The sequence below is a fragment of the Dendrobates tinctorius genome, unplaced genomic scaffold, assembly GCF_039654945.1.
Source record: "Dendrobates tinctorius isolate UK_male_01 unplaced genomic scaffold, ASM3965494v1 ptg000032l, whole genome shotgun sequence".
In the NCBI taxonomy this organism is placed as follows: domain Eukaryota; kingdom Metazoa; phylum Chordata; class Amphibia; order Anura; family Dendrobatidae; genus Dendrobates; species Dendrobates tinctorius.
The window spans coordinates 20,325,060-20,339,054 of NW_027361700.1; the positions used below are offsets into that span (position 1 = coordinate 20,325,060).

Genomic DNA, 13,995 nt, shown 5'->3' on the forward strand with positions numbered 1-13,995 from the left:
ACACTGGCTAATTATCACGAATGAGTGCTCATAGGGCAGGTTCCTACACTCCATTGGTCCAATACATTTTTTAAGCTCCCCCCCCCATGTATTTCACACTGATGTGGAGCGCACCTACTTATATCAACGGGTTCAGACAACACTCTAATGTGCTCTTTATACTCCATGGGCTTCATTCATCAAGGCTTTTACGCTAGAAACTGGCATAAAAAGATTTCAAAGTTGCATAATTTGGGCGTAACTTGAGCCTGTGCAAAAATTATGCAACTCTTGGCATTATCACTCCATTTTCACCCAGCTCCAACAAAGTGGTTGAAGGTGGGGCAGGACAGGAGTATAGCACCACAAATGTTACTCCAGCAGGGACTGGAATAGGACTTGTAGCGAGATGCACACGGAGGTCTACGTCACTCATTCGATGCACGTGAATCATGAAGAGGCGTGCGCGTCTTCATAAATCAGGAGCGTCCGACTCCGGCACATTTCATCAAGCCTGGCATGAACAACGTGGGACTTGATTAATTAGGCCACATGTGTTTTTCTTTTCTTCATCGTGTGGGTTGTCAGCAAAGCGTTTTTTTGTAATTGTCTTGCTCAACAACATAAAAGGTTGCAGTGTGTACAATCAATAGCATGAATGGTGGGTAGTGTTACTATTTAGCTGGACTGACAGGTCTCGTCTTATGTATGTGTCTAGGAAGAAACCTGCCAGTCTAAAATAGCAGAAAGGGCCATCAATCTTGGACTTACACATGTACGGTAGTCAGCAGAACTCTCCCAACAGGAAGATGCAAGGTCTGTAGTCCAAGGAATCAACAAATGCAAAAAGATCATCCAGACGTATGTGAAGTAAAGTAAGAAAATGTATTATGCCTAATACATTAAAGCTACTTTTTTACTTAGTATAAAATTGGATTAGGGAAGGTGCACGCAGCCGTAGATTCTCTCATCCGAAAATATTGGGACGATTATGCAAATGACAGCATAGTGTGCTCCGATTCTTTTAGATGACAGAATCAGTGCACACTGTGAGAAGATGGAGAACAAAATTTCTCCATCTTCTCCATTGTGACGAAGGCTGGTCTGAAGGCTGAAGAAGGCTGGTCTGAAAGGCGCGTCGGGGCAGATGCACGTGTGGCTGAGGCTCCCTCTCAGTGGTGTCTCCTCTTAAGGTATTGTACCTTCTAATAGATTGGTCTTATTAGGTTTATGCCTGTATCATTGTTTATGCCCTTTGCAGGCTTTGATTTCTGACACCCAGCCACTTGGCTCTTATGGAGTTGACATGGATATATGCTATATGATTATAAATACTGCTAGTGTTGATAGTCACTAGGCAGTTGCCTGTCTATATATATGCCCTGAATTTTAGCTCTCTCTCCGTGCATCCCATGCACTTTTGTACCGAACATACACACTTTTTTGTCCCCCTTACCTGTAAATTGTATGTTTCAATAAATTGATTTAACCCTTTGTACTACACCCTGGACTCTGCGATCAGTCTTTTCTTTTTTGTTTCAGTGCGCGGAAATCATCATCCGAGTGCAGTCCGATGATTTCCACATTCTTATTCATTTGTATGGCTGAGTGCGATCCGAATATTGGACCAAACTCGAATGTTTTGTGATTTTTTTTTTACCCAGACCGGCTCGGTATCAGTAAAAAATCGTACATGTACATGGTCCTATAGAATAACAAAAGTCTGAGTGCGATCCAATGCTTTGTCAGATTGCACTCGGATGGAAAATACAGTGGCTTGAGCGAGCCCTTAAAGGAAATCTGTCACCTATTTTTTTGCCTCTAAGCTGCCGTCACCACCATCAGGGGCTTATCTACAACATTACAGAATGCTGTAGATAAGCCCCCGATGTACCCTGAAAGAGAAGAAAAAGGAGTTATATTATACTCACCCAGGGGCGGTCCTGGTCCGGTTCGGGTACGGAGGGAGTCACGGTCCGGTCCGATGCCTCCCATCTTGTAGCGATGACGTCCTCTTCTTTCCTGCCCGTCGCAGGCTCCGATGCAGGCGCACTGCTCTGCCCTGTTGAGAGTCTAAGAACACCTGTGGTTGTTCGAAATGCGTCCATCTCTCAATAGCATCCTTTCCTTCGGGTCTCCCGGTCGGGTACATCTTATTTTTATCTCGATTTTGAATAAAGCTTTGGATTTTATTCTTCTGAGCTGGATCTTTCTTCACAAGAATTGCACTGTACACTGTCTGACAGGGACGTGATCCGTGCTATGAAGATATAGGGGCTTTTAAAGGGTGAGATGAACCAAATAACAAATAATGTGACAGGTTCTCGTTAATGTGAAAATGTAATGTCCATTGTAATGCCAATATTTTTATTTGTATCTAAAATTCTTTCTGGGAATAATATAATAAAGTAATGTTTAAATGCATGGGTGGATAACTACAACTGTTTGTACGGCAGGGTATCCCAGTGTATCTAAGAGCTAATGGGGAAGTTTTGAAATAATTTTAGCATTTTGGGCAGCAGATTTCTATTGGATTTCTTGTGATGTTGAAGCTCTCTACCAGTATATCCCTCATGATCGAGCCATAGAGCGAATGACTTTAATCTAGTGACGTAGAGTAATTATTCTGCCTAAATGAAAGAATCCTTTGTAATTGTTATACGTCATCTACTCAAGCCAATTATTGTAATTTTAACAATGAGTTTTTGTCCTGCAGACAGAAGTAGCCATAATGGGGCTGAAGTTCTCCCCTTTCCTCGGCAGTTCGGTTAAGCCTTGGTGGGAGGGGAACTTTGTATCCATAGAGTATAACCCATATTTCTCATCTATTATATGGTATGGCCAATTTATAGACAACCTCTTTGTATGTAGAGGCACAAATGAGGAATTAATCCAATTTAAATAATATTTGAATCAAAACATTAAATCTAAAATATACAGGTTCCATACCTAAAGATACAGTCAATGATCTGGACTTAACCCTCTGTGGTGATCAGGATGCAGGTCAATAAAAGTTATGTAATTTTTATAAACCACTAGATAATTCTATTCTGAGGATATCATTAAGAAATTCTATTCAGGATATACATCCAAGCTAGAAAAGACTGTATACACAATGCAATGTCAAGAAATAGATTATGTAAAAAAGGCGATGGCAAGTGGATGCTCCAAAAAGCATCCAAAATAGTTAGTGATAAAAGTCAAGAATCAGTACTTTTTTCAACAAATTATATTGGTTTTATTCCACAGTGTAGAACAAAAACTAGGCTCTGTGCACATGTCCAGTAGTTATTTTTGTTTTCGGATGACAAATAAAATTATATAGTATGATGCAGTCATTTGAATGGGGACAAAACCTTTTAAAATGTCTTTTATTTGACTGCAATCCTTTTTTCCTTTTTAAGTTGGATTAAAAAAGTAGTCTTCACAGCTTTTTGGCCAGCCCCAAAAAGTGGGTAACAACTGGATCCAGTTTTTTTAACACTAATATCTATGAGAACGTTTCAAATGATCATGCATTATATCATCTATTATCAGATCGATTTAAACACTGCACATGCCCAAAACATGGTGTGCAGGGACAGCTGTATCAAAAAATGGACCTTTTGGAAAGGGAACAAAAATGGACATAAAACTAACATAAAAAGACAGTTTTATTGGTGCAAATCACCCAAGAATTCTGGCATATTTAGCTTGATAAATCTGCACTATTGTAAAGAAAGGGAGAAAAATAGACTCTAGGTTGTTCATTAAAGGTCATACCACACGTCATTTACATTATCGAATGTATATGTAACAACCCTGCCGGCATCACTGCATGTCCTCCCATCCCTCACACACCAACTTACTCACTGCTCCAGGCCTTGCTGTGTGTTCTGTCTGCTGCTGGCTCCATGCTGTGAGCCTCTTGCTTCCTGCCTGCTCTCTGCATGCTTCCTGGCTGTGTGCATAGGGGGGCGGCGCCAGAACTCTCTGGTTCTTATGGAATCAGGGTGCACCTGTCTAATGTGTCCCTGGCCAATTTGTGAAGAAAGAAGGTATCCAGCTCCGGAGATAAAATCCAAAATCTTTATTGAAACAAATTAAAAGGTAATAAGCTGCTTGATAACCAGTGTATACTGGAGGAAGGAATGTCCTAGATAACTGGACACGTTTCGAACACGTGTAGTGCTCTTAGTCCTCAGTTTCACAATGAGCAGTCTTGCAAAAGTTAAAATACTCCCCAAACAGTGTTTCGCCTTCTCTGGAAGCTTGATTCCTAGCTTTGCCTTGTAACTGTCTGTCCGCCCTCTAGGAGGCAGAATATACTGGTCTCTGTGCTATTGCTCCTGACCTTGTCTCATACTTGTCCTGGCCGCCCTCCAGGAGGCAGAAATGTGTCTATCCTTGTGTCCTCTCCGTCTGCCTGTGCTCCACACTCTTGTGGCTCTGCCTGCTCCGTACTCTTGCAGCTCTGCTTATGCTCCGCACTCTTGCGGCTCTGCCTGCTCTGTACTCTTGTGACTCTGCCTGTGCTCCGTACTCTTGCAGCTCTGCTTATGCTCTGCACTCTTGCGGCTCTGCCTGCTCTGTACTCTTGTGACTCTGCCTGTGCTCTGTACTCTTGTGGCTCTGCTTATGCTCCGCACTCTTGCGGCTCTGAAAGCTCAGTATTCTTGTGACTCTGCCTGTGCTCCGCACTCTTGCGGCTCTGCCTGCTCCATACTCTTGCGACTCTGCCTGTGCTCCGCATTCCTGCTGTTCTGCCTATGCCCCGCTTCCGCTGCTACGGAACCTCTTGCTGCAAACTGCAGCTCCTCTCCGCAGTCTTGCGGTTCACCTCCTGTGTGAACAGGTCTCTACCTATTACATACACCACTCCTTCCTGCCCGTGTCCCTGTGCCTTTTGAGTTAGTTTCTGCCCCTGTGTCTAAGCCATGCCTGCCTGCCCTGTCTCAGCTGTGCCTGCCTGGCCTGTGTCTCAGCCGTGACTGCCTACCCTGTATCTCAGCCGTGCCTGCCTGCCCTGTGTATCAGCCGTGCCTGCCTTGTGTCTCTGCCATGCCCGCCTGCCAGTGTCTCAGCCGTGCTTGCCTGCCTACTCATCCTAGTATCAGCCATGCTCTTCTGCCAGTCGTGCCTGTCGTCCACACCTGTCCTAGTGTTCCTGTCTCCCAGTGGGATCAGCAGCCACAGCCAGACACCACCCTGGAGTGGTACCTGGCAGCTGCCTGCCGCACAAGCCTGACCTCACCATCAGAGGCTCCAGTGAAAACCACGGCAGCTGTCTTAGTCACGTCCCTTCCAGGGTAGTCTGGTTTGTGGCACAGTGGGGCTACAACCCCCTCGCTTGCACAAATCTGCCAAGGTGCCAGCGTGACAGTATATGTCACGGTTTCACCCCTCAGGGAGTCTGAGATGCAGTTACTCACAGCTCGGCAGTCCAATCCAGTACAGGGGTGTGTTGAAGCTGTCAGTACTTTGATTGACAGCATGGCCATCCAGTCTGGTACATGGACGTGCTGAGCTGTCAGTGTGTTTATTGACAGCTCTACTAACCAATCTGTGACTGGGAGATGTCGGCTGTCTCAGGTGTTCACTATCCCGGGTAATTGCCATGCCTACTTAACTGAGCAGCTTTTCCCAGACCATTGCCAGATGAACATTCATCTTGTGAGGTTTGTGCTTTCCTGTGCCTTGAGTTCTGTGTACTTGATCTGTTGCCTGACCTTGGACTTCATTCTGACCATCTATGGGCGGGATATAGATTTCTCTGAGAATCCTGTGGGTGCGCCCTCGCACAACCAGGGCAGCGGGGGTACTCGGTACCGGGCCGGTGTCGAGGCGGGAATGTGTCACAGCAGCGGTGACCCGGTCCGTGGCCCTGGGCGCCCAATATCAATGGCGGTGATGTTAATGGTGTTAAAGTTTATATGAATAGTTCGTGACGCCACCCGTGGTGTTTGGCAAGTAAGATGGTAAGCCAACGCTGCATGCAGATCCGCTGGGACTGATGGTGTGGTGCAGCAGAGATGGTATAGCTCCCCACAGGTGGAGCTGTAGTCCCAGGGCACTGTAGGTGCAATGGATGAGGAGAGGCGCAGAATGGTATGGAGGCTGGTACCCAGGTGTAGTGGTGCTGGAATAACTGGAGGACACCAGAGTATGCGGTTCCAAAGCTTTACTCACTGTTTGCAGTTCACACAAATGCCTGCCTCCGTACCGTGTTGTCCAGGTCAGGGCTCCAGCCAACCTCCAGGCAGAGTAGGATTCTCCCTTCCACACTCCGCCAACATGTACCTTACTGAACGACTCCTCCAATGCGCCTTTAGGTGTGAAGCACTCCAGTACTTAGTTACCCTGGAATGCCTCTCTCTAGGTTTTCCTAGTCTTTAGTTGTATGACAGACAGCTGTAGCCTGCTTCGGGGACTCCACTCTGCGTCCCGGCTCTCTATTCAGTTGCTGTTGTGTCCCAAGTCTATGATGGGAGCAAGGCGTTAGCGGCTCACTACTCCTCTGGTGTCTGTTGCCGGACATAAAGATCCAATCAACCTCGGGGACCGGGCCCCGGCCTTTGCGCTCTCTGGACTGGAAGGGTTCTCTCTCTTTCTCAACCTGCTTCCCACCGTCCTTCTATTCTCCTTCGTTCCGTTCTATCTCTCTCTTATGGAATCTGTAGTCTTCAGTCTACGTCTCTTTCTCCTTCTCTTCCTTCCCTGAGGAGCTCGTTCCACTAAGACCAGTCCTCAGCCTCTCCTGACTGACTGCCTTCCTCTGCCTTGAGCTCCTCTCAGGCTGACCTGCTGTCAGCCTGCTCTCTCTCTGGGACTCACCCCAGACTAACCTTCTGTCAGACTGACCTGAAATCCTACACCTTCCCTCTCTTTTATATCTAACTCCACCCGCCTCCCCAGCACCTCTCGTGTTACGAAGCCAGGGACCACAAAAGGCACCCTATGACCTTTCCAGCATAAAGCATGGATGGGTCCCTGCTGAACTATCCTGTGTGTGGGGTGCAGGTGTTGGAATGCGGAAAGGCGTTCCCAGCTTACCTGGATGGTGGGGCACTACACCTTAGGAGAAGGTGCAGTACCTCTGTGGCGACTGAAGCCTCAGGGGCGCCACACCTGCATGCCCATACAGTATATGTAGTCTGGAAGTGTTGATCCTACTGAATACCAGAGATAGCTGAAGGCCCCGTTGAAGATTTTGGACTGGGCCCATGAGCTTTTAGTAATGCTTTAAGTGACTGACTGATAATATCATGTGCACGTAATCCAAAATATTTCCATGTACTTGATTGATCTAATGGTTTAGTTCTCAATATAATTGTACGCTTATTAGCCGGAATGGACTGGGAATGATATTCAGCCCTGGCATTTGAAAGCACATAGGCCCATGTTGTTCCTCCCCCTTTGTTAGGAACGGCGGAACGCACTAAATAAAAATGATAAGGACTTAGTCTCTGGAGCGGTCTGCTGCAAAGTAATCTCCTCTGTAGTAGAAAGACAGCAGGAGACCGCAGAATGTGAGGCTCTAGATTCCTGCAGAGCAGACGCAGAAACCTGACGCCTAACACCCTTGATGCTTCATCTCAGTTGCATCCTGAGGACGCTGTTACTTTTAACAATATAGCTGACAATGCAGCCCACAACTGGACCAGCCCATCTGGTATTTGCCAGAATTGCCATATGGCCAGTCCGGCCCTGCTTATTTGTCTAAATCGTCTTCTAACATATTCCATTGTGGTTTCCAGCTGTCCAGCGCTTAGTCCAGTCTCACATGCAGTCCCTGGGGTCTCTAAGTGACAGCGATGATGACAATGATGACTATGAAGAAGAGACAGATGATACTGAACCTGGTACAGAAGAATCCACATCTAATGCACCAGAAGAATGTGTGGACTGTGGTGTGAACTGTGGAGATGGTAAGATCTGAGTGCTTTACATAATAAACTGGTACTGCAGTAATAAATGTCCATTACTCATGAGTTGTTATCTTGCTGTTGGGTTTCAGGTGATGAGGATCCAACCAGTAACAATCTAGAAACCCTTCTGAACCATACTTTGCTGGAAGACAGTGCAGACACGATGGATACGACAGTCACACAGAAAGGTATTTGTTATACTATCCCACATATTGCAAGACTTCTTATCCTCAAGTAGGGTCAGTGCAACGCCAACTTTTAGAGCATGTTCACACTGCATCTTTTTACACAATTTATTGCTGAAAAAATGCTCAAAAATGATCATATTTATTTCTTTGTAAACATTACTTGCAGTTCATATGTTCAGTCTTTTAAGCTTCCTTAAAATGCATTTTTCTTTTTTTTTCTACAAGTAGTATGGTCAATACTTTTTAATACAAGTCAATGGGAAGGCTAAAAAAACCTGGGTGTTTTTTTTCAGTGTTTCTGTCTCACAAATAACAGTGTTTTCTTAAATGTTTTAAGGTTATCAAAAAATATGTCTGGAAAAACACACAAAAATCACTGCAGAAAAAAAAAGTTCAAGATCCGACCAAAAAAACACTAGCAAAATAAGATTCAGGGGTAAAAAATTCCAGAAAAAATGAGATTTTTGTGTACTCACCGTAAAATCTCTTTCACTTAGCCTCTAATTGGGGGACACAGAACCATGGGTGTTATGCTGCTGTCCACTAGGAGGCGACACTATGCATAATCTGAAAAAGATTAACTATAGCTCCTCCTCTGCACTATACACCCCTGGACGGCGTCAGCCTTCTCTAGTTTTGTGCAAAAGCATTAGGAGGAACATAACAGAAACAACATAACCATGCCTGTAAGAAGGCCACTATGTACGAGCTCAAAGAACAATATGAGAACTGAACCGTAACAATGACCCGTAAGGGCAACAGGGTGGGAGCTGTGTCCCCCAATTAGAGGCTAAGAGAAAGAGATTTTACGGTGAGTACACAAAAATCTCCTTTACTCTGTCACCTCATTGGGGTACACAGAACCATGGGACGTCCCAAAGCAGTCCCTGGGTGGGAAGCAATGGACGAATATTGTGCTAGCAGGTCCCTAAACCTGGGGCACTGCTGCCTGCAGAACCAGTCTACCCAGGCTTGCATCTGCTGAGAACTGGGTATGAACACTGTAGTGTTTCGTAAACGTGTGTAGGCTAGTCCAAGTGGCAGCCTTACACACTTGTTGTGCCGAAGCCTGGTGCCGAATGGCCCAGGAAGCCCCTACTGCCCGCGTAGAGTGTGCCGTGATACCGGCCGGAAGAGGAGAGTTGTTAAGGCGGTAAGCCTCTTGTGTGGTGGACTTGATCCACCTGGCAAGGGTAGCTTTGGAAGCCGGCAGACCCTTGCGAACGCCTTCCGGAAGATGGAAAAGGGAATCAGACTTCCGGAAGGGTGCAGTCCTAGACACGTATATACGCAATGCCCTGACGAGGTCAAGCGTATACAGAGCCTTCTCCACTCTATGAACCGGAACCGGACAAAGGGACGGCAGTAAAAATTCCTCATTGAGGTGGAAGTTGGACACAACCTTCGGAAGGAAGGATGGTACTGTACCGAGAACCACCTTGTCCTGGTGAAAAGCTAGGAAGGGCCGTCTGCAGGAGAGTGCTGACAATTCTGACACCCTGCGTAGCGAAGTGATTGCCACCAGAAAAACCACCTTCTGTGACAGAATGCGGAGTGGGACTTCCTTAAGGGGTTCGAAAGGTGGTGCCTGCAATGCTGTCAGGACCAGGTTGAGGTCCCACGTTTCCAGTGGACGTCTGTAGGGGGGAGCTAATCGGGAAACTCCCTGAAGAAAAGTCCTTACTTGTGGCTTGTTAGCAATACGCCTTTGGAAAAGCACTGAAAGCGCTGACACCTGGCTCTTAAGCGAGCCTAGGGATAGCCTGGCGTCCAGCCCTGATTGAAGAAAACCAAGTACCTTTGGGAGGGAATAAGGGAGTGGGACCTGTCCGCGAGATTCACACCAGGTAAAGAAAGCTCTCCAGGTACGGTAATAGATCTTGGCGGAGGCTGGCTTCCTTGCCCTGATCATGGTCGTAATGATGTCCAGTGAGAGCCCTGCCTGGGTTAGAACCCAGGTCTCAAGGGCCACGCCATCAAATTGAGAGCCCCTGAGTTCTGATGGTAGAACGGACCTTGTGACAGAAGGTCGTGATGGTCGGGGAGATGCCAGGGGGCGTCTGCTGTAAGTTGTACGATGTCGGCGTACCATGTACATCTGGGCCAGTCTGGCGCGATCAGGATGGTTGGAACTCCCTCTTGCTTGATCTTCTTCACGGCTCTGGAGATCAGGGGGAGGGGTGGAAAAATGTACAGGAGCTGGAACTGGGTCCAGTCTTGAACCAGGGCATCCGCTCCGAGCGACCGTGGGTCGCGGGTCCTGGCCATGAAATTGGAGACCTTGGCATTGAGGTGGGATGCCATTAGGTCCACATCCGGGGTCCCCCAGCGATGGCAGATCTGGTGAAAAATTTCGGGATGGAGAGACTACTCCCCCGAGTCCATTCCTTGTCTGCTGAGGAAGTCGGCTTCCCAGTTGTCCACACCCGGAATGTGGACCGCAGAGAGTACCGACCTCGTGTCTTCCGCCCAGTGGAGGATATGAGCCACTTCTCTCATCGCCTGGGTACTGCAGGTCCCGCCTTGGTAATTCCCATATGCCACTGCTGTGGCATTGTCCGACTGTATCCTTATATGAGAGGCTGCCAGCAAGTGATGAAAGGCTCTCAATGCCTGGAGGATGGCCCGAATTTCCAAGATGTTGATGGGCAAGGTCGCTTCCACTGGTGACCACTTGCCTTGTGCCCTGTGATGTAGGTGCACCGCACCCCAACCTGTCAGGCTTGCATCGATGGTCAGGACCTTCCATTGACCTGAGAGAAAGGATTTTCCCCTTGCAAGCGAAGTTGGCTTTAGCCACCAGTGTAGGGACCTCCTGGTTGACAATGTTAGCCGGAACTCTCTGTCGAGGGAGAAAGGATTCCTGTCCCAGGACCTGAGGATGGCTAGTTGAAGAGGCCTGAGGTGAAACTGGGCAAATGGTACCGCCTCCATTGCTGCTGCCATCCTGCCGAGGACTCTCTTGGCAAACCGGAGAGATCGGGGGGATTGCGGAGGAGTATGCGAACTCCCAGACGGAGAGCCAGTGCCTTGTCCCTGGGAAGGAGCACCAGCCCCCTGGAGGTGTCGAAAAGCATTCCCAGGAAGGTCAGGTACTGACTCGTGGTAGCCGCTGACTTTTGTAGGTTGACTGACCAGCCCAGGCGACTCAGTGTCGATTGTGATTGAGACGCTGACCTCGCAGTCCTTGAAGGTGGAGGCCTTGATGAGAAGGTCGTCCAGGTATGGAACGACTACAATGCCTCTGGAGTGTAGAACGTCTTTGGTGGCTGCCATGATCTTGGTAAATGTTCTGGGAGCCGTAGCGGGAGAGCCACGAACTGGCAGTGGTCCTGGTTGATCACGAACCTGAGAAATCTTTGATGGGTGGGAGCAATTAGTATATGCAGGTATGCATCTTGTATGTCTATGGAGGCGAGATATTCTCCCTGCTCCATGGACGCGATGATGGACCGAAGGGACTCCATGCGAAAATTACGAATCCGTACATATTTATTGAGTTGTTTTAGGTCTAGTATGGGCCGGACGCTGCCTCCTTTCTTGGGGACTACGAATAGATTGGAGTAGAACCCTTGGAAGCATTCGGTCGCGGGAACCGGTACTACGACTCCTGCTTGAAGGAGAGAGGAGACCGCTTGGTAGAAGGCACGAGCCTTGTCTGGCGGTTTTGGTGGAACAGAGAGGAAGAACCGGTTCGGTGGACTGGAAGTGAACTCTATCTTGTATCCGGAAGACACTATTTCCCTGCCCCACCTGTCTTCTGTAATAGGCAGCCAGACTTGCTGAAAGAGTATAAGTCGTCTGCCTACTGTTGGGGTGTCTTCCGGAGTTCGTGAGTCATGAAGAGGCGAAATTCTGAGGTTTTCCTCCTTTGGGCTTCGCCTGGCCTGCTTTCGACTGCCCGGTCCTGTCCGGCCTCTGCGCCACCCGTGGGTTGTCCCTGCGTGGAGAGCGGTTACGATTTTGTGCTGGGCGCGAGACGGACCAGCCCGAAGAATTCCGAAAGGATCGGAATCGTGTTTGATTACGCCATTTAAACGTGCGCTTAGGTTTTAGTTGAGGGAGAGAGGTACTCTTACCCCTAGTGGCGTTGGATATCATTGTGTCCAACTTTTCACCGAAAAGCCGTCCACTGAGGTACAGGAGATGCATGAGGGACGTCTTCGAGGCCGCATCCGCTTTCCATTCCCACAGCCAGAGGATACGCCGAATTGTTATGGTGTTTGCTGCTATCCCCGCTACACCTCTTGCGGAATCCAGGGCTGCATGAAGCATGTAATCTGCTACCACTGCTATTTGAACCGCTTGGTCCGACAGCTCAGGATTTGACGCTTGGAGGCCAGCTTGCAATTTTTTGGCCCGAGCCAGAATGGCCTTGGCCACCCAAACTGAAGCGAACGCACGTGTGGACCAGGGAGGCCCCTGCCGCTTCGAAAACTGAACGAGCCATGCGTTCTACCTGCCGGTCTGCTGCGTCCCTGAGGGTTGAGCTATCTGGCAGTGAGAGGAGGGTCTGTGCTGCTAGCCTAGAGACTGGGGGGTCCACTTCGGGTGGGTCTGTCCACTGTTTGGTGTTCTTTTGTGGGAAGGGGTACCTAGCCTCCAAATACAGTATTTGCGATTGGTGAATTTCTTCTCAGGCTGCGAAAACTGCTTGGTAAGGATCGCCTGAAATTCCGGGTGGTTAGAGAAGACCTTAGGTGGTTTCAGAACACCTTCGAAGCAAATCTTATGTTCTGGGGCTTCCGGGGTTGGATCGGAAATGTCCAGCACCCGATGGATGGAAGAGATTATGTCCTCAACTATCGCTGTATTGCTAGGGGGACAAAGGACCAAAGACCTCTCCGTTTCGTTGTCTGAATCGGAGTCACAGATGCCTTCCGAATCCTGCGTATCGCTGAGCCGTTCCCTGGTGGGTGAGCTGGGGCGGAGGTCTCCTGTAGTCGGGGGTCACTGTGGAAATGTGCGTTGTCTGTCTCTGGTAGGGGACGGTCTAGGTGACCTGGAACTACAGTGTCTCTCCCTAGAGGGGGATGACCGTGTGCTATGGGATGACGCAGAGGAACGCGACGTGTGGGTCCGCTTACGTCTGGGAGAGCCAGAAACAGCCTGTCCCTGAGTGGAGCTGTCCCTTTGCTGGGTAACGCTCATAGCCGAGACATGACCCTGCAGACCCTGGAGTAATGTGGAGGTTAGGTTATCTATGGACTGCGTCATATTCTGGATACAGTCCCGACAGTGGGGGTACACGCTGCCACTGGGGAGAGTGGTTTTGCAGGCTGTGCAGAATGCATAAAAGCAGTCCTGCCTGGTTCTCTTGTACCTTGAGCCTGGCATAGTGCGCAGAGCGCGGAAGGGCAGTCTATGGGAGAGCCCTACAGGGGTGGATATGCAGGGGAAACTTATGGGAAAGCCTTACAGGGAATCCGGAATCACTGCCGAGCAAAAAAACCCGAGCTGTGATCTTACCCCACCAGTGTGCCCCTAGGTCCAGCGCCGAAGATCCACAGTCCTGTGCCCCCCGGAGACTGGCTGGCGTGGTGCTCTGCTGATGCCTGTGTCAGAAATGGCCGCCGAGAGGATGAGGAGGGAGAAGAAGGGGGCGGAGAGCTGAGAAAGAGCACACAGAGATGTGTAAAAACGCGCCCTTTCTGCCTCAATCCGCCTCTTCTATGACACTGTAGAGTGTCATATTTGTCATCCGGGGGGCGGGCCGGGGGGCGGAGAGGAGGCGGCGACCTAAGCTAGGCCGAAGCCGCGGCCTAAATTAGATATCGATGCCCAGAAAGGGCTCCAGGCCGGCGCGGTAGTCTGGGAGCGGGTCAGATCTTAACCGGACCCCCCGGATTGGAAGGCAGGCTAGCGGTGGGGCCACATTCGGAATCGGGGCTCTGTGATGGATCCCCCTGAGGCGCTATGGA

At 48.9% G+C, this 13,995-nt stretch overlaps 1 protein-coding gene across 1 annotated transcript in view; it reads left to right on the forward strand.

Moving 5' to 3' along the window:
* Positions 1-13,995, forward strand: part of PPP1R1B (protein phosphatase 1 regulatory inhibitor subunit 1B) — a 131,510-nt gene that overhangs the window by 101,663 nt on the left and 15,852 nt on the right. The window contains exons 5-6 of the mRNA XM_073572559.1: positions 7,716-7,886; positions 7,976-8,074. Of these exons, the coding sequence (XP_073428660.1) occupies positions 7,716-7,886; positions 7,976-8,074 (270 nt within the window). The remainder of the gene's footprint in view (positions 1-7,715; positions 7,887-7,975; positions 8,075-13,995) is intronic.